Genomic DNA, 21,843 nt, shown 5'->3' with positions numbered 1-21,843 from the left:
CGTGTACCACTTTCCGTACTCACTGTATATGGCGTATACCGTTTTCACTGTCCCGACTCCGACCGTATACTCGTTTGATTTACCGTATGTTAAACAACAAGTGTAACGGAAAATGTGGCCCTGTCTCACTTTCTAAAGCTATAATGAAAGAAAGAAGGAGATGGCTAGGACACTTTTTACAGAAGCAGGACAGATTGACTATTATTGAGCTTTTTGACCGTCCATCTCGGGCTAAACGAAAATAATGTTGCATCTGAATGGAGTAGGAAGAAGCAAGATTTATAGAAGATAGTAAATTAAAGGGAGGGAGTAAAGAGTAAAACTTTGAATATATTGGGTTGTAGCATAGATAACTTCGAAGACCACACTGCCTTTCCATGACGAAAGTAAAACAGTTCAAAATAGGGATGATACCTTTTTATTGACAGTGAAATATATGAGTCCGTTGGGTCAAAAGAAAGTTGTTTGTACGTTTTTTCATATTTCAGTAAAGCGTTTAATTTTGAATCGTAGTCCTTGGTGTCCATTACCACTAAAGTGTTACCCTTGTCTGCTTTCGTAATAATAATAGATTCATCCCTTCTTAACTTATTAAGAATCTTTATGTCTTTGATAGAATTGTTAGGGATTTCTGGTTTTAAAGCAAACTCTGACAGGGCTTTTTCACTGTCAATAAAAAGGTATCATCCCTATTTTGAACTGTTTTACTTTCGTTTGGGTTGTAGCAGGAGTGTGCACAGCTGTGATAACCTCAGACGGTTCGGTGCTGCAATGAGTTGCTAGTAGCAGCACTGGTAGTAGAATTTTGTTGGTTAAATAGATTTATATGCTAAACTAGTATGAACAACCGGGTTTAAGTTTGAGATGAGGCAATATTTATTTTCAAAAGTTAATCGCAAGTTCTAATACAGCCGAATTCGCTTCATATGTCAAATAAGAGAAATCAAAACAAAGCAAAAACCAATAAAGCAAAACCAAAGCTAAAAAGTAACAATCAAGCATAAAATGATAAATAAAAATTTAACACAAATTACGAAAATATAATAAAAAGAAATCATGTCCAAGAAGTAAGATGTACTTTATGCGGTTCATACGAAAAGAGATGGAGGAGGGGGGGGGTAAAGTTATAATACTTGGAAAGTGTGAAAGCTTGTGCTTATCGTATCATAACTAGACCACTTAGTATGGAAAACATTGCACGTAGTATTAAACCCGCTAAGTATGATGAGCATGGTAAATCTCATTGTTGCATGGAGGCGGTATTTTTTTAAAGATTTTTTTATTCAGCAATAAAAACCCATTTTATTTTGTATTCATTCTTACTCAGCGAATATCTTTATAATGCAAGCATTTCAAAGTTAGTCAAGTACTTACACGCTTAATTCTTTAAAAAAAATATTGCAAACAGATTTCATCACTTCGCCTTCCGAGTGGCTCAGATATTTTTTATCAAGACGAAACAATTTTGATCAAATTTATCTGGGAATATTCTCCTCAATAAAAGATTATCCCATTGATGCATGATTGCTTTGGCAAAAAGAACAGTTTTAGATACGCCCCATTTTGAAGTTGCAAGAAATTCAGTCACGCTTGGCATTTTTACGATTTTCAAATTGTACACTAAAAAGAAAAAGAACAATCAGTTCCGGATCATGAATCTAATGCTTCGGGCTTTTTGACTTTTCTGCCAAAATTGTAAGATGATATATTTGATGATGACAGATGCATTTTTTTGCGAATTTATTACCTGAGAACAAATCTTTTCTCTCTATGTTTACTTTGTAGATGCAAAAAAATAAATGAGTTTCTGTGAATTGTGAAATTATTTTATATACCATTGGTGTTTGTTGTTTATTGGAAACACACCCAAGAAGTAGAGTTAGGTTAATATAACAAAACATAATGATAAAATGTTGGTTTAGAAACAAAATTATGGAAACCCAAACAAACATATCCTAACCTAGCCACCCCCTCCCGCCTCCTAGTGTGCAAATATATAGCCTAAATTATACATGCTCACTGCATGGTATCATTCATCACTTGTTTTTTTTAGCTATGAAACCAGTTTTCTGAGATGTAACCTAAGCGTAATTCTTCAATGTGTGTCCAATAACCGAAAAGTACTATTCCATTTTCCAGATTCAATGATAAAAATTATATGGCATGAAAGATCCAATTGTGATGATGAATAAGAAAAAAAAAATTAGTTTGTTCGTCGAATTTCATGAAACTCTGAAAGTTTACGATTTATAATCATGTTTCTGTTATATTTTGTAGGGTTGTAATATAATAAGGTCATATATAATATAATTACATAATTTGCAATATTATGTAATCAGTTAAATACGGTATGGATAATTTACGTTTATCAAGCCTGACTGCTCAGTATTGATATAGACTGACCAGTATTTATATTTACTTGTTTTTATTTTATATTAATTAAAAAAAATTCCCGAATAAGAAGTTTTCATAGAAAAGTCAACAGCCAATTTAAACTTAATACCAGCAGAAATACATCCCTATAATAATTTAAACTCCAAACGAACAGAAATTACTATTAATGAATAAAAGAAACCCAAAACGAACGGAAATTAAATAAACAATCATAACAAATATAGAGATAACAGGCATTACTACAAATGAATAAATAAATCTCAAAACGAGTAAAAAGTACGTCGAATAATGAGGTCATACTTAAAAGGAACTAAAATCAAAGAAAACTGTAGCTTGGCTACTACCCCTTCCCCTAACCTTAAAAGTCTGTGTCTTGAATAGTTCTTAGAAAGAACTAGTGATATAAACTTAATATTTGATATATAATGATATTAATGTTGAAAAATCAGCAAGTCAAGAGTTTATTTTACTATAATTTTTATTTTTCAAAAGAAAAACATTTGTAACATAATTAGTTTTCAGTAAAGGGCCAAATGACACAATAGGCTTTAGACTTTTAGGTTTGAGGGGAAGGGGGCGAACGCCAAACTTCAGCTTGTAGTGATTTTTGTTCGTTTTAAGTTTGAATTGAATATACAATTCAATTTTTGTTCGATTTGAGATTTATTTATACATTTATATTAGTACCTATTATTTATATGCTTGCTATGACTGTTTATTTAATTTCTATTCGTTTTGGGTTTCATTTATTCTTTAATAGTAGTTTTTGGTCGTTCTTAGGTTGAAATTTTATAGGAATAAGAATTGCAGTATCTGATTCTAATTTATTAGTTCTAATTAATGCTTTTGATTTATTTCAAAACCCCCCACACCATTCCCTAAAAGTTTTCCTTAATGGCCATTAATTATTCCTGGGATATTGCAGATGGAATATTGCCCTTCTGACAGCCTTCGGAGACGCACATAGTAACTTTTGATTCAGCTCAACATTCACCTCATTATCCCCTGCGAGTTCCAACTTAGTACCCTTAATTGTTAATGAGACATTGCGCAAGCCCTTTTAACAAGCTGGGTGTAAATGATATTTTTTGATTTAGTTCAACACACCCTAAAAGATATAACCATTACCATTAGCCAGTAAGTCCTCAAATATTACACTTGCGCACTTTTGACAACTGGGACATAAATAGTCGTATTTTGATTATGTTTAACATTCCCCTCATCTCTGAAAGTTGCAATTAATATATTTACCCTTATCAAGATGCGCATAGTTTTATCTTCATTATGGTCAGCATCACCCTCAACATTCTCTGAAAGTTTCACCTTAATACCATTAACTATTCCTGAGATATTACTGACGTGAAATTCTGACAACCAGCATACGTAGGGTGTCTTTTAATTTAGTTCAATATCCCATGTGACATTTCTTGAAACCAAACTTAATAATTGCAGCTACGTCCAGAGTAACAACTGGGATATACATAGTGCCCTTAAGTTCAACATACCCCTCAACAATCGCTGAATGTTTCAACTTGGATATCTTTTTCTGACTGCTCTTGAAATATTGAGGATATTCTGTTTTAACAACCAGGATTTACATAATGTCTTTTGATTTTGTTCAAAATATCCCTTTAGCATTACATGCAGTTTCAGCTTAATACCCGAGCTGTTCCGACATAAATACAGATACACATAGATACAGCCTTTTGACAACTTGAATACACCTTGAGTCTTTCAATTTAGTGCAACATCCCCCTCAGTACTGAATTAAGTTTAAAATTTAATAAAATTTGCCATTGGACAACCTGGATGCACTATGCCATTTTGAAAAGCAGTATAACGTTAAAATATTGTGATTTATTTTAATTGATGTAGTTGCAGTAGTAGAAGTTGTCATAGTATTTAAAGTCACAATCGCAATCGCAGTAGCAGTCACGAGTTGTCACACTCGTTGCAAGCTGTCGCACTTGCAGTTGCGAGCAGTCACAGTTGCAGTTGCAAGTAGTGACAGTCACAAGAAGCCGTGGTAGTAGTCGAGTTGCGTTCGTATTCGCAGTCCCAAGTAGCAGAAGCCGCAGTCGTGAGCTGTTGGGACTGCACATGTCTCAGTCGCAATTATTCGTAGACCTATGTACTCACAATTAAATTAGTTACAGTTGGAAGCATACCCAGTCATAAGTTATGACAGTTAAAAATACTCTCAGTCGCAAGGAGTCATAGTCACAGTTTAGTCACAGTCACAAGTAATCGCATTCACTTGTTTTCTCAGTCACATGTAGTTACAGTCACAAACGATAAATATTGCAAGCAGTTATATCAGAAGAAACAAACTTAACACCTTTAGCCGTTCAATCTTGATACCGTTTCAAGTTAATACCCATAGCCATTCCTTTGAAATTGCTCTTATGTCCTTTAAACAGCCCTCTTGGGTATAGCCTGCTTTGATTTTGTTTGATATTCCTCTCAAAGTTTTTTAACAGTTCTCGAGTTATACCTTTGACCTTTTTAGAGACTCCGGGTCAAACAAGCCCCCTTCTCCCAAGTACAAGCCTGGAATACAAACAATGGGCAACTTGTATGACTTAGAACACTTGCCCAAGGGGCCGTGGGAGGTTACGTCATCCTTAGAAGAGTAGTTATTTGACTTTTCGACTACTTTGAACAGGATAGATTTTCCAAAACTTTGATTAGATTTCTTTGGGAGGAGGGCAGCTAATAAGGGAATATGTTTAAACACCCTATTTATACGACCATCCATTTTATAAAAAACAACTTATAATTATGTTAGCAATGGGCAACTTGCATAACTTACATCCGTTGCTCAGGGGGCTGGGAGGGGTTTTGTCGACCACAGAGGCGTAGTTATTTGACCTTTACCTTTAGCCTATTTTGATTAAAATGGCTATCTCAAAATTTTGATACGATGCATTTGGGGAAGAAAGAGCCTGGGGACAGGGGGAGGGGTTGTCCTCCGATCACTTTTGAATATTCAAAGGGGCACAAGATCTTTGATATCCGATCGAATGAGCCAGATCTGAAGTTCATGTGATCACCCCTTACATATGAAATGAAAAAAATAACAATAATACAGCGGAGCTTTAGGGCCCTTTACTATAGCTAACGCTAGGACGTTGCCTCTGATCGTATCGTAGCCTTTGTATCATATTAATTTTCTTCTCTTTATACTCCTCGATGTTGGATATTAAATAAAAAGATTGAACTGAATTAAATTAGGTGATGGCGGAATAGTTCATCAGAATTTGCCAAACTGAGCTAAGCGTACGCAGTGGGAGATGGCTTGGGTTCCAGGTCCTCTTCAAAATCTTAAAATTTCCTGATTTATGGGCACTTATTATTCAAATTATTTCATTATATGTCGCCCCTCCCAATGCTATTGCTATTTCCCCCAAAAGAAACATGCTGGATACTTGCCTGTCAGGCATGAAGCCTACATTTTTTTTAATCAGAGCACCCCGTGCCTTTCTGCCAATGGGCTTACGATGCCCCCTAGTCCTGTGCATAGTTTAATTCGTTGACATAGTATAATTTATTCGTGTTCGAAGTTAGCTATCACATGTGTAGAAAAATCCTGGCCACGCCCCGTATATGTATATGTAGACTTATATGTATTAGTCATGAAAAAATTACCATTTACGAAGTGATATAATACCCAGCCCATTAGGAATATATAATATTGTTAAAAGTAAGTATCATTAGTCATGCACTATTCATATTGCCCTGATGCCAAAAACAATATCATATTAGTGTCTATGGGAATATTGTAGCATACACCATAAAAAATAATTCAGCCAAATAAGTAGAATATGCCCCATCCCCCCTCGCCCTATATCTAGCCACTACAAATTATATTAGATATGCTAACATAGATGGCATCAAAGTAGAAAACACTTTAATTTGCTTAGAAAGGTTTATTAAAAATACAGAGTTGGACGAAAAAAGTTCAGATTTTTTTTTTTAAGTAGTTATAATTTAGTGTGAAGTAATTAAACGATTTTTGACTCCAACCTTGGAAACATAGGAAAATAATATGCTTGGACAGGGGCTGCAAAATAATTTTTGTAATTTTACGCGTACTTTATTTGTAATTAAATGACTTTAGGTTTAATTAAATTAAAAGTTTTTTCAACTGAAAGTAAGGAACGACATTAAAACTTAAAACGAACAGAAATTGTTCCGTATGTGAAAAGGGGCTGTCCCCTCCTCAACGTCCCGCTCTTTACGCTAAAGTTTGACTCTTTGTCACAGTTCTACTTTTTAAAACAATAAAAAACTTTAGCGTAAAGAGCGGGATTTTGAGGAGGGGACAGGCCCATTCATATACGGAATAGTTTCTGTTTGGTTAAATTTTTAATGTCGCTCCTTACTTTCAGTTGAAAAAACTTGTTTTTTATTTAATTTCTGAACGTTTTTGAATTAATGTATGTTTTGATTTTGGCTCACCGCATATGAATAATTAAAACCAAATTTGCATATTATTCTTTTTTGCTAAGTGGCTTTCTCATAGTTTTGACCGGACGATTTTGATAATAAAAGGGGGGGGAGGAGGCCTAGTTGCCCTCCAATTTTTGGTTACTTAAAAATGCAACTAGAACTTTTTAATTTTTTTACGAACTTATTATTAGTCAAAAATATACGTAGCTTACGAATTAACTTACGCAACGAAGTTCTATATTTGCATATTTTTATTATGTATATGAGGGGGTTCACCCCTCGTTAATACCTCGCTCTTTACTCCAAAGCTTAAATTTTGTCCCAATTGTTTAAGAATGACCCATGAATCACAAAGGCCGTAAAATAAATAGTTGAAATTACTAAAAATACTTTAGCATAAAGAGCGAGGTATTGAGGAGGAGGCGAACGCCCTTATATACGTAATAATATCTGTTCGTTTTAAGTTTTAATGCTGCTCCTTACTTCCAGTTGAAAAAACTTTTTTTATTTATTTTCTCATTGTTCTTTTTAAATAATACTAGAAAATCCTGCGCCCCCTTCATGGAAATTCTCATCCCTCATGATAAATTCCTTCATGGAAAGATCCTACGACGGAACCCCCGTTACTATTGAGCCGGGTCGGTCCTTACTACAGTTCTTTACCACGAACTGTTTGATAGTTTTGTGTATAATTTTACGGCATAGGTGCAAACAGGTACTGTCCTTTGGTCGGAATCTAAAGTATTTTTTGGGGGGGATGAGGATCGTTATAAAACTATGTTTTTAGACCATTGTTATTCAGTTTTCATGCTTAGGTAGGATAATTACGAGCAATATAGAGATAACACAAAGATTACACTCCGCTTTCATCATGTAAAGAATAAAAAAGATAATGCAATGGGGATTTTTTTTTCTTGTTTTTTATAGGAAGCGAATCTTATCTTCATTCTATTTTTTCTTCCCCTGAAGACGGCTATTAGATATACAGCAAAATAATGAATTATTGTTCTTCTACAATTCACTGCCTTTAAAATTTCTTTATTGAATTATCTTCTTTAATGTTTATTAAGTAAAAAAAAAACAAGTTTTTTTAAAATGAAAGTATGGAGCAACAATAAAACTTAAAACGAACAGAAATTATTATGCATAAAAGGGGGTTCGCCCCCTCGTCAATACCTTGCTCTTTACGCTAAAGTTCGAATTTTGTTCCAATTCCTTAAGAAGGACCACTGAATCACAAAGGCCGTTTAATTAGAATAAATAGCTCTTTTACATTTACTAAAAACACTTTAGCGTCAAAAGCGAGGTATTGACGAGGGGGCGAACCCTCATACACGTAATAATTTCTGTTATAATAATTTCGTAATAATTTCTGATTGTTTTTTGAATAATGATAGGAAATCCAGCACCCCTTCATGGAAATTCTCTTCCTCCATGGAAAGGTCCTCCCACGTAACCTCTTCCCCATGAAAATATCCCCCCTGAAAATGTCTATATACTTCCCAACAACCAGTACTACCTGTAAGCAAGGGGCAAAGTTCATAGCTTGCAGCCCTCCCCCCGGACTGTGGGGACCTAAGTCGCCCTAAAAAATATAGTAATTAGATTTTTTGATTATACTGAACAAAATAGCTATCTAAAAATTTTGATCCGATGACTTCGGGATAGAATGAGCATGGGAGGGGGCTCAGTTAACCTTCAATTTTCGGTCACTTAAAAGGGGCACTAGAACTTTTAATTTTCTTTCGAATGATCCCTCTTGCAATATTCTAGGACCACAAGGTCAATACGATCACCCCTGGGGAAAGAAACAAATAAATACGCATCCCTAATCTTTCTTCTGGCAAAAATACATAATTCCACATTTTTGCAGATAGGAGCTTCAGACCTATACAAAACAGTTCTATGATACGCTGAATTTGATGGTGTGATTCTCATTAAGATTCTATGACTTTTAGGGGTTGTTTCCCTTTTATTCGAAAATAAGGCAAATTTTCTCAGGCTCGTAACCTTTGATGGGTAAAACTCAACTTGATGAAACTTCACATATTTACAATCAAACAGTTCGTGATAACGAACTGTAGTAAAGAGCGACCCGGCTCAAAAGTAGACGAAACTCTAAAAAACAGAATTTTGATGCTAAAATATACATCAAAAGAATCGGATTTTCATGTTGATTTTAAATATATAAGTTTAATCAAATTTAGTCTTTGTCATCAAAAGTTACGAGCCTGAGAAAATTTGCCTTGTTTTGGTATAGGAGGAAACACCCCCTAAAAGTCATAGAATCTTAACGAAAATCACACCATCGCATTTGGCGAATCAGAGAACTCTATAGCAAAAATTCAAAGCTCCTATCTACAAAAATGTGGAATTTCGTATTTTTTGCCAGAAGACCAATCACGGGTGCGTGTTTATTTGTTTGTTTGTTTTTTGTTTTGTTTGTTCTTTTCCCCAGGGGTCATCGTATCGACCAAGCGGTCCTAGAATGTCGCAAGAGGGCTCATTCTAACGGAAATGAAAAGTTCTAGTGCCCTTTTTAAGTGACCAAAAAAATTGGAGGGCACCTAGGCCCCCTCCCACGCTCATCTTTTCTCCAAAGTCAACGGATCAAAATTTCGAGATAGCCATTTTGTTTCGCATAGTCGAAAACCATAATAACTATGTCTTTGGGAATGACTTACTCCCCCATAGTCCCTGGGGAGGGGCTGCAAGTTACAAACTTCGACCAGTGTTTACATATAATAATGGTTATTGGGAAGTGTACAGACGTTTTCAGGGGATTTTTTTGGTTTTAGGGGTAGGGTTGAGGGGAAGGGGCTATGTGGGAGGATCTTTCCTTGGAGAAACATGTCATGGGGGAACAGAAATTCAATGAAAGGGGCACAGGATTTTCTAAAATTACTATACAAAAACAATGAAAAAATAAACATGCAAAAGTTTTTTCAATTGAAAGTAAGAAGTAGCATTGAAACTTAAAACAAACAGAGATTATTACGCATATGAGGGGTTCTAAAAATACTTTAGCATAAAGAGCGAGGTATTTAGGAGGAGATAAATACCTCGCTCTTTATGCTATAGTATTTTTAGTAATTTCAACTGTTTATTCTACGGCCTTTCTAATTCAGGGGTCATTCTTAAAGAATTGGGACAAAACTTACGATTTAGTGTAAAGAGCGAGATATTAACGAGGGTACAAACCTCCTCATATACATAATAAAAATTTAAGAATATAAAAGTTTGTTACGTAAGTTAATTCTTAAGTTACGTATATTTTTTACTAATAAAAACATTCGTTAAAAATTAAAATTTATAGTTGCCTTTTTTATGTAACCGAAAAATTGCAGGGCAACTAGGCTTTCCCCACCCCTTATTTCTCAAAATCGTCTGATCAAAACTAAGAGAAAGTCATTTAGCCAAAAAAGGAATTAATATGCATATTTCATTTTAATAATTTATGTGTGGAGAGCCGCTCAGAAATTACATAAAAAAAACTAGTTTTTTTAACTGAAAGTAAGGAGCGACATTAAATCTTAAAACGAACAGAAATTACTCCGTATATGAAATGGGTTGTCCCCTCCGCAATCCTTCACTCTTTACGCTAAAGTTTGACTCTTTGCCATAATTCTGCTTTTTAAAACAATTAAATATATATATATATGCATATATATATATATATATATATATATATATATATATATATATATATATATATATATATATATATATATACATATATATATATATATATATATATATATATATATATATATATATATATATATATATATATATATATATATATATATATATATATATATATATATATATATATATAAATTACGAGATATCCAAAATTCACTTTCGTCAGTTGAACATAATCTTTGATTGAAAGCAAAACTTTTCTCTTTCGAAAGTTTTTATTAGTAAACTTCTTAGAAGTTCACTATGATGATCAAACAATATTTTCCATCCCAGAGTGTCTCTTCCGGAATGTCTGGAAAATACTTCTTCACATCTTTAAAAGACTTCTGATTTGCTGACAGATACTAACCATTAAGGGAAAGAAGTTGAAGCTATAAAAAGTCAAGCAATGTGTTTTAGAGTATATTAAATTGAGTTTAGAACAATCCACTACAAAGGTTTTCCAAGGGTATAAAAAGGAATAGGGTAAACATCTTCCCAGGGGGGGAGGGGGAGTTTAAAATAATTTGTCAGGAAAGCGCCAATTTCTTTCTCCAAATGTTAAAATGTTTTGGTGTGCTTATGAATTTCCGGTCTTCGAGCAGAGGAGAAGGGGGCTTCAGGGGTATATCTGAGTTCCACTATGCATCCCCTCTTGGGCCCCTCGGCTCATCAATAAACTTTTCATGAGAATTTGTTTTTCTGTATTTTTTTCTATTCTCGATGTAACACGCTTTTTTTGTTTTGTAAGCGGCTATAAAACAAATATATCTACTCGCTTTGAACGAGCAAGTGTCTATTACTTTATGTATGTATGATATTATATTATATATAAACTATTTCTTCAAAACGGCTCAATAGTTTTTTTTTAAATTGACATACTAGGATTTTGTGATCTGAAAAAAGGATGTAGATAGGTTACGAGTTTGAGAAAATTCGTTTAGAGCCTCAATTTTTTGAAAAAACAAATTCATGTGAGTGACGACCCATTTGCATATATTTCAAGAGCAAAAAGAATTATTCATAGTTTATATTATGAAAAACTTCTCTGAAAATATACCTTCCTGTAACCCAAACTAACCTAACCTACAACCCAACCTAAGCCTCGATGGCATGTTTTCGCCAAATCATGCAGAGAAAATTTGTAGCATTCGGGCTTGCCACCTAGATATTATTTTTTTTTAAACATTTTTGCCTCTTTAAGGTGTAGATATTAAAAGGACTTGAAAAGGAAATGTTCATTTCAAAGACCAGAAAATTCCTACAGAAGCTGACTTTTGAAGATTAAAATATATTGTTGCAACTCTGGTAATGACACAAGCAGTCAGTATCAGTTCTTAAACCTGCAAAATGTTTGATCACTTCTTTTTCATTGAATCTTGATAATTATTGCGATTAACAGAAAGATCTGGAAGCAATAGTAATTTTAACGTTCTGAGTGTTATTGTTCGGGCTGTTCATTTTTATGTGTGGGTATGGCCATTGACTTTTAGGTACACACACACACACATATGTATACATATATATATATATATATATATATATATATATATATATATATATATATATATATATATATATATATATATATATGCATTTACGTATGTGTATACACAACAAGTAATTTCTGAGGTATATAAAATACAGTTTATGCCCATGGATGAGGTGAATATCTTCTCCACTTTCCCTAAATTTGGATAAAACGTAAATTCTTCCTAAATCTACCTTAATCTACATGAACAGTAGTAAAATTATTGCAAAAAACCTAGAGTTACTTTTTAGATATTTCTACAATAACGCAAAAAGCGCACAACATTTATTTATTTTTTTTACGAGTTCGTGTGGTGTGTAATATATTCATTTGTATTCTACATTTATGTTATATCTACATGTATATTCATTATGCAAAGTAAAGTACACGTTTATCAAACAGTTCGTGGTAACGAACTGTAGTAAGGAGCGACCCGGCTCAATAGTAACCAAAACTCTAAAAAATGGAATTTTGGTACCAATAGCTACATCAAAAGAATCGTATTTTAATGCTGGTTTTAAATATAAAAGTTTCATCAAGTTTAGTCTTACCCATCAAAAGTTACGAGCCTGAGAAAATTTGCGTTATTTTAGAAAATAGGGGGAAACGCCCCCTAAAAGTCATAGAATCTTAACGAAAATCACACCATCAGATTCAACGTATCAGAGAACCCTACTGTAGAAGTTTCGAGCTCCTATCTACAAAAATGTGGAATTTTGCATTTTTTGCCAGAAGGCAGATCACGGATGCGTGTTTATTTGTTTTTTTGTTTTTTTGTTTTTTTTTTCTTTTCCCCAGGGGTGATCGTATCGACCCAGTTGTCCTAGAATGTTGCAAGAGGGCTCATTCTAACGGAAATGAAAAGTTCTAGTGCCCTTTTTAAGTGACCAAAAAAATTGGAGGGCACCTAGGCCCCCTCCCACGCTAATTATTTTCCCAAAGTCAACGGATCAAAATTCTGAGATAGCCATTTTATTCAACGTAGTCGAAAAACCTTATAACTATGTCTTTGGGGACGACTTACTCCCCCACAGTCCCCGTGGGAGGGGCAACAAGTTACAAACTTTGACCTGTGCTTACATATAGTAATGGTTATTGGGAAGTATACAGGCGTTTTCAGGAGGATTTTTTTGGTTTGGGGGAGGGGTTGAGAAGAGGGGGATATGCTGGGGGAACTTTCCTTCGAGAATTTGTAATGGGAGAAGAAAATTTCCATGAAGGGAAAGCAGGATTTACTAGCATTATTTAAAAAAAAAAAAAACAATTAAAAAATAAAAGTGAAAAAGCTTTTTCAGCTGGAAGTAAGGAACAGCAATAAAACTTAAAACAAACAGAAATTATTACCCATATAAGGGGCTCACCTCCTTCTAATACCTCGCTCTTTACGCTAAAGTATTTTCAGTAATTTCAACTACTTATTCTACGGCTTTTGTGATTCAGGGGGTCATTCTTAATGAATTGGGATAAAATTTAAGCTTTAGTGTAAAGAGCGAGGTACTGACGATGGGGAGAATCCCTTCATATATGTAATAAAAACATGAGAATACAAAAGTTCTTTACGTAAGCTAATTTATAAGTTACGTAGATCTTTTACCAATAAAAAGATTCGTAAGAAATTAAAAGTTCTAGTTGCCTTTTTAATTAACCAAAAAATCGGGGGGCAACTAGGCTTCGTCCCCCGCTCTTTTTTTCTCAAAATCATTCGATCAAAATTATGAGAAAGCCATTGAGCCAAAAAAAAAAAAATATACAAATTTCGTTTTGATTATTCCTCTGCGGAGAGCCAAAATCAAAACATGCATTGATTCAAAAACGTTCAGAAATTAAATAAAAAAAAACAAGTTTTTTTAACTGAAAGTAAGGAGCGACATTAAAACTTAAAACGCACAGAAATTACTTCGTATATGAAAGAGGCTGCTTCCTCATCAACGCCCCGCTCTTTACGCTAAAGTTTTTTACTGTTTTGAAAAGAAGAATTCAGAGAAAGAGTCATACTTTAGCGTAAAGAGCGGGGCGTTGATGAGGAAGCAGCCTCTTTCATATACGAAGTAATTTCTGTGCGTTTTAAGTTTTAATGTCGCTCCTTACTTTCAGTTAAAAAAACTTGTTTTTTTTTATTTAATATAAGAAAAGACTATTAAGAAAACATGTAAAGTATTTTTTTTAGATGGTATCAAAGCATTTCGTGACACATTAGTCGGGTTGCCATTCACCAGCTACAGAATACCAGATACGCCAGAAATACTCTTTATGAGCAATTTTTGTTTTAAGATTAGGGAAGAAATTGCTACGAAATAATCTGTTCATGAATTTATAGTTAACTCAGCATTGATCTGCTAAGAAAAGCCAATGATACTGCAATTATTTTAAATTTATTATCTCGTATTATAAGTTATTTAAAGAGAAAGCGTAAAGTGCAATAATTTATAAATATGATCATTATACAGTACCCAAAAAATCGATTTTTGTCGTTTCCAAAAAAATATTTTATTTATTTTTAGCATTATCGTTATTCTGAAACAGAGACTTCGCGGAACAACACGAAATAATGTATTAAAAACATAAAAAACAGGATTGTAGACAAAGATGTCACTACACGCATAGACACAGGGCCCAGATAAGTCAAAAGATATAGAACAAAAAATATCTGCAAAGGACGGTAAAGAAATAGCTTTTGTGTTTTTATTAGTATTGGTGGGTCGGAGAGGAACCTAGCTCTGAAACGCTGCTCAGCCCCTGGCGACCCTCTATGTCCATGGTAGTTGGGTTACTATGTTTAAGAAATATATATATATATATATATATATATATATATATATATATATATATATATATATATATATATATATATATATATATATATATATATGACTTCCATATTGCATTTAAAGAAGCTAAACGGATTCTTCTAGAGATTAAATAAAAAAACAAGTTTTTTGAAATGAAAGTAAGGAGCGACATTAAAGCTTAAAACGAACAAAAATTACTCCACATATGAAAGGGACTTTTCCTCCTCGACACCCCACTCCTTACGCTAAAGTTTTTTATTGTTTTAAAAAGTAGAGTTGCGGGAAAGAATCAAACACGAACTGTTTGACTCAGCCCTTTTAAAGAATAGTTTTGAAACTATAAAAATGACTCTTGACTATGAATCCCCTCCCCTCTACGAAAAAAAAGAATAAACAAAAAAAAAAAACGATACAACTCTGCTAATAACCAAAGATTCAAAATTATTGGTTTCCATGGAGCAAAATTTTCACGATCAATAAATTTCAATTTCTTTTCTGAGCTCATCCCAAGGGTTCTGAGGAATCATCCCAATAGAGAACGTATGACTAAGACGTATCATTTAAAGCTTCGTACCAGCAATAAAGATACAATTTTCCCCTCGTTTTCAGGAAATTTCCCAAAATAAATGATTTTAGAAGTGGCAACCTAAAGATTACCTGTTAAAATACGAAATAGAATCCTTCTGGTGCATTGGTGCGTCAGAATCTTCTTGGTACATTCACATAAGAGTGCGTCCAGACCTTGCACTTAAGTTAACAATAGTCGAAAAGCAGTCAACTTTGAGTGCTTTTGAGAGAGATTACATAAAAAAACTAGTTGTTTTAACTGAAAGTAAGGAGCGACATTAAAACTTAAAACGAACAGAAATTACTCCATATATGAAATGGGTTGTCCCCTCCGCAATCCCTCGCTCTTTACGCTAAAGCTTTTAATTGTTTTAAAAAGCAGAATTGTGGCAAAGAGTCAAACTTTAGCGTAAAGAGCGAGGGATTGCGGAGGGGACAACCCATTTCATATACGGAGTAATTTCTGTTCGTTTCAAATTTTAATGTCGCTCCTTACTTTCAATTAAAAAAACTATTTTTTTTTATGTAATTTCTGAACATTTTTGAATTAATGCATGTTTGATTTTGGATATCCACACATAAATTCTTAAAATGAAATTTGCATATTAATTTCTTTTTTGGCTAAATGGCTTTCTCTTAGTTTTGATCAGACGATTTTGAGACATAAGGGATGGGGAAGGAGGCCTATTTGCCATGCAATTTTTCGGTTACATAAAAAGGCAACTATAAATTTTAATTTTTAACGAATTTTTTTATTAGTAAAAAATATACGTAACTTAAGAATTAACTTACGTAACATACTTTTATATTCTTTATTTTTTATTATGTATATGAGGGGGTTTGTACCCTCGTTAATACCTCGTTCTTTACACTAAATCGTAAGTTTTGTCCCATATCTTTAAGAATGACCCCTGAATCAGAAAGGCCGTAGAATAAATACTTGAAATTACTAAAAATGCTATAGCATAAAGAGCGAGGTACTCCTCCTAAATACCTCGCTCTTTATGCTAAAGTATTTTTAGAACCCCTCATATGCGTAATAATCTCTGTTCGCTTTCAGTTTCAATACTACTCTTTACTTTCAATTGAAAAAACTTTTCCATGTTTATTTGTTCATTGTTTTTTCATAGTAATTTTAGAAAATCCTCCGCCCTTTTCATTGAATTTCTGTTCCCCAATGACATATCTCTCCAAGGAAAGATCCTCCCACATATCCCCCTCCCCTCAATCCCATCCCCAAAACCAAAAAAAAATCCCCTGAAAACGACTGTACACTTCCCAATAACCATTATTATATGTAAACACTGGTCGAAGTTTGTAACTTGCAGCTTCTCCCCCAGGGACTGTGGGGGAGTAAGTCATTCCCAAAGACATAGTTATTATGGTTTTTGACTATGTGGAACAAAAGGAATCTAAAAATTTTGATCTGTTGACTTTGGAGAAAAAAAATTTTTGTAGATAGGAGCTTTTGCTATAATTTTTGCTATAGGGTTCTCTGATACGCCAAATGCGATGGTGTGATTTTCGTTAAGATTCTGTGACTTTTTAGTGGTGTTTTCCCCTATTTTCTAAAATAAGGCAAATTTTTTCAGGCTCGTAACTTTTGATGACAAAAACTAAATTTGATGAAACTTATATATTTAAAATCAGCATAAAATTCTGATTCTTTTGATGTATATTTTAGCATCAAAATTCCGTTTTTTAGAGTTTTGTTTACTATTGAGCCGGGTCGCTCCTTACTACAGTTCGTTACCATGAACTGTTTGATAGAGAGAGAGGAGAGAGAGAGAGAGAGAGAGAGGGAGGGAGGGAGAGAGAGAGAGAGAAATTGATTATAACAAAAAACAAGAGCTGCAGTTTAACGGTCATCCCAAGAAGTAAAATCCGTTTTGTTTAAACAAAGCCTGGAAAGTAATTAGTTGTCTTCCCCCAAAATATACACTAAAACAAAAACAAAACAACAGCCAGTTCACAACATAATTACTATTCGGGATCACGGACATTATAACAAAAAATTTCATTAAAGTTATTAGTTTGACGAAATTGATTATTTCTTACCCCATTCATACCCTACTCTATTCATACTCCAAGAGGTCATACTTTGTAATTATTTTATCTATTTTTTTTACCTCAACCGCACCAAAAAAGTATTTCGGAGTGGTTACGAACAGCACTAAAAGAAATTCATACTGAAAAAGTAATTAAATAAAAAAACAAGCTTTTTTTAACTGAAAGTAAGAAGCGACATTAAAACTTAAAACGAACAGAAATTAATCCATATATGAAAGTCGCTTTTCCTCTTCAACGCCTCGCTCTTTACGCTAAAGTTTTAATCTTTCTCTTAGGTTTACTTTTTAAAACAGTAAAAACTTTAGCGTAAAGAGTGGGGCGTTGAGGAGGAAAAGTCCCTTATACGGAGTAATTGCTGTTCGTTTTAAGTTTTAATGTTGCTTCTTACTTTCAGTTAAAAAAACTTGTTTTTTTGTTTAGTTTCTGTAAGTTTTTGAATTAATACATGTTTTGATCTTGGCTCTCCGCACATAAATAATTAAAACGAAATTTCAATATTAATTTTTTTGGGGCTAAATGGCTTTCTCAGAGTTTTAATCGGAAGATTTTAAGAAAAAAGGAGCAAGGGAGGAGGCCTAGTTGCCGTCCAACTTTTTTATTACTTAAAAAGGCAACTAGAACTTTTGATTTTTTACCATCATTTTCATTAGTAAAAAATATACGTAAGTTACGAATTAACTTACGTAACGAACTTCTATATTTGTATGTTTTTATTGCGTATATGAGGGGGGTCACACCTCGGCGATACCTCGCTCTTTACATTAAAGCTTAAATTTTGTCCCAATTCCTTAAGAATGACCCCTGAATCACAAAGGCCGTAGAATAAATAGTTGAAATTACTAAAAATACATTATCGTAAAGAGCGAGGTATTACGAGAAGGTAAATCCCTCACCCCCGTGCGTAATAATTTCTGTTCGTTTTAAGTTTTAATGCTGCTCCTTACTTTCAGTAGAAAAAACTTTTCATGTTTATTTTTTTACTGTTTTTTTTTAATAATGCTAGAAAGTCCTGCGCCCCATTCATTGAAATTCTCTTCCCCCATGACAAATTCCTATATGGAAAGATCCTCCAAATTAACCCCCCCTCAATTCTCCCCCCCCCCAAACCAAAAAATCCCCCTGAAAACCTCTATACACTTCCCAATAACCCTTAATATATGCAAACACAGGTCAAAGTTTGTAACTTGTAGTCCCTCCCATGGGGACTGTGGGGGAGTAAGTCTTACCCAAAGACATAGTTATTAGGTTTTTTCGACTATCTTGAATAAAATGGCTATCTCAGAATTTTGACCCGGTGACTTTGGGGAAAAATGAGTGTGGGGAGGGGCCTTGGTGCCCTCCAATTTTTTTGGTCACTTAAAAAGAGCACTAGAGCTTTTAATTTCTGTTGCAATGAGCCCTCTCGCGACATTCTAGGACCACTGAGTCGATACGAATACCCCTGGAAAAAAAACAACAACAAAAAAGAAACAAACACGCATCCGTGATCTGTCTTCTCGCAAAAAATGCGAAATTCCACATTTTTGTAGATAGGAGCTTGAAACTTCTATGCTGAATCTGATGGAGTGATTTTCGTTAAGATTGTGTGACTCTCCGAGCGTGAATGAGCCGGCCAGAACCTCCAACAGGCTGATAGGTTGACCACGAGCTGTATGAAAAGTAACTCGTACTTCCGAAAAACAATTTCTTTGATTTAATTCAAACGAAGAAATATCACTAACATTTTTGTATTTTGATAACGGTATTCCCAACCCTAAACCCCCTACGAAGCACAAGAAAATCTATCGGGTCGAAACAACCTTGCATTTTTACCCTATGTAGTTACAGCTACCATGAGTATTCTATCTTTGAAGTCTAGTTGACTTGTCCTAACTCCTGCTGCTAAGTACAGTCAGTACATAATCTGACTCTAACCATCTACATCTAAACATCTACATCTACTCTATTCCTCGTCCATCTACAATATAGATTGCAGAATTTTTCTTAGGGGCAATCTCAAAGTATTTGAAAAGGACTCTAAGCCCTTCTGGCAATTTCGGGAATTAATATAAAGTAACAAAGGCAGATAATGATGGTAAATGTCTTGAATACAAATATTTTCTTTTGAAGCCTCGGTAAGCAATAATTGTAAACTATCATGAAGCAAGTTGTACTTGTAAGCTAATAAGCCTACATTAAAATTTGAAATTCGGACTTCTTAGAGAACGGGAATCTTTTTGAGAAACATTTCGCCATACTGACAATGAAAAACATTTCGGACCTTTTAAGAACTACAGCCAGGACTACGGTTGATTTAACTACAGTCAAGTCTACTGTAGTCAATTACCGACTTTCAGGGTCCAAGTGCACTGGTACTCTGTTATAAGGTAAAGGTAAAGGATACGGCATTAGACTTTACAGTCCCTACCGGCGGTGCTGATCTCCGTTTCATGGCCCTTCAGCCAGGAAGTGCAATGGGGGGTTGGGGGCCAGCCATCCTGTGCTTTCGCACACCCTTCCTGTTTACCTTCCCCAGATTTCTCCAGGTACCCATTTAGAGATGGGTCGACTCTGGCTAAGCTTACAGAGTCACGCCACTGACCCCCGTCCCAACTGAAGAATTGGGTACACTGGGATTCGAACCCTCGTCCTCTCAGACAAAGGATCCCGAATTCAGCGCACCAACCAACTCGGCCAGTCCTATAACAGGACTCTGTTATAGCGTGTATACTATCCTTAGACAAGCCTAATCTTTTTTATTTTTGTAAGAACTACGGTTGATTTTACTACAGTCAATTCAGCTGTAGTCAACTACCGTATTTCAGGGTCCAAACATACTTATATTGTGTTATAATTCATATACTATCCTTCGAATAGGCTAATCTTTTTGTTTTTTGCTGTACTGACAATAAAACAAAACTTTCGGACCTTGTAAGAATTACAGCCAGGACTACGGTTAATTTAGCCACAGTCAAGTCAGCTGTAGTTAACTACCGTATTTCAGGGTCCGAATAAACAAATACAGTGTTATAGCATTTAAACTAGTTTACTAGAAAAACAGCCATACTATAATATTTTTTGGACAATACGTAGAATTAAGAGTTACTGGTTTTAAAATTAAATTTCTACTCAAATTCGGCAAAAAAATTGGCGCTATTTATAATGCCTCTTAAAAGATTATCTTTTTTATTTTTGACATACTGATAATGAAAGAAAAAACGTTCTGACCTTGCAGGAACTATAGTCACAACTGCTGTTGATTTAACTACAGTCAAGTCAACTACCGTGTTTCAGGGTTCGAACACACTTGTACTAGAAGTTCAAATTTGCTGATTGGATAAATATGAGTGACTATACTTAAGCATTACTATTACTAACAACTCACTGCAGCACCAAGCCACCTGAGGCTAACACAGCAGCACCATCTCCCTCCCTGTCAAAGCTTCTCTCAAATTGCCATAAGTTCTTCCCTGCCCTCATATTATTTTAATTATTACCTTAAGTCCTTTAGCCTTAGGATTCTGTTGAAGCGTCTTGTCCATCCAGTCATATTACCTTAAGATTAAAGCTTCCCTCAGATTACCTTAAGTTCTTCCTTGCCCTCACATTACTTTAAGTATCACCTTATATCCTATAGGTCTTAGGGTTCTGTTGAAGCGTCTTGCCTATCAAGTCAGATTACCTTAAGATTAGAGCTTCCCTCAGATTACCTTAAGTTTTCTACTGTTCTTATATTGCTTTAATTATTACCTTAAGCCCTTTAGTCTTAGGGTTCTGTTGAAGCGTCTCGCCCATCCAGTAACCATCTGGTGAGCATGTAATATCCATAGATATTGAACTTTCATATGCACGGACTATCCTTTGGACATCATAGTCAGATGCAAGGTCAATAAAGTCGTCAACGGAAAAGGTGCCATCCTATAAAAAATGAAAAATTTTGTTTTAACAAAAATTGCAAACGAATAAAATAAAATAAAAAAGCCAATATAATCAAATAAAAATTGAAACAAGAAGAAAGAACTATAGTTTGTTAAATCTTCTCTACTAATACAGCTACTACCAAGTCACTACAGCCCCCAATCACCTGAGGCCAACACGGCTATGCACACTTCTCTTCCCTCCCAGTCTATTCAAGATCATCCTCTTTACATCCTCCCAAGAAGAAAAAAGAAATTATTTATTCTAACCATGTTTCAAACGTTTTCTAACATCTAAATTCTTAGGGCGATAGCCACCAAAGATGTGTCCCCAAATTTTAAAGATCAGGTCAATACTGTCCCTTCCATCAATGAATAGCCTTCAAGAACCTAAAATAATAGCACCAAAAATAAATTCCAGTCTTAAAATTAAAAAAAAGGCACATTGCTTGCCAATGAT

The 21,843-nt window shown here is 34.3% G+C and overlaps 1 protein-coding gene across 1 annotated transcript in view; it reads right to left on the bottom strand.

The window, feature by feature from the left end:
- LOC136040979 (uncharacterized) overlaps nucleotides 1-21,843 on the bottom strand; it is a 240,024-nt gene that overhangs the window by 143,746 nt on the left and 74,435 nt on the right. The window contains 1 exon segment of the mRNA XM_065725455.1: nucleotides 21,217-21,384. Within this exon segment, the coding sequence (XP_065581527.1) occupies nucleotides 21,217-21,384 (168 nt within the window).

The sequence above is a fragment of the Artemia franciscana genome, chromosome 21 (genome assembly GCF_032884065.1).
Source record: "Artemia franciscana chromosome 21, ASM3288406v1, whole genome shotgun sequence".
In the NCBI taxonomy this organism is placed as follows: domain Eukaryota; kingdom Metazoa; phylum Arthropoda; class Branchiopoda; order Anostraca; family Artemiidae; genus Artemia; species Artemia franciscana.
The sequence above is the reverse complement of the archived record's forward strand: the minus strand, read 5'-3'. Positions and strand labels throughout refer to the sequence as shown.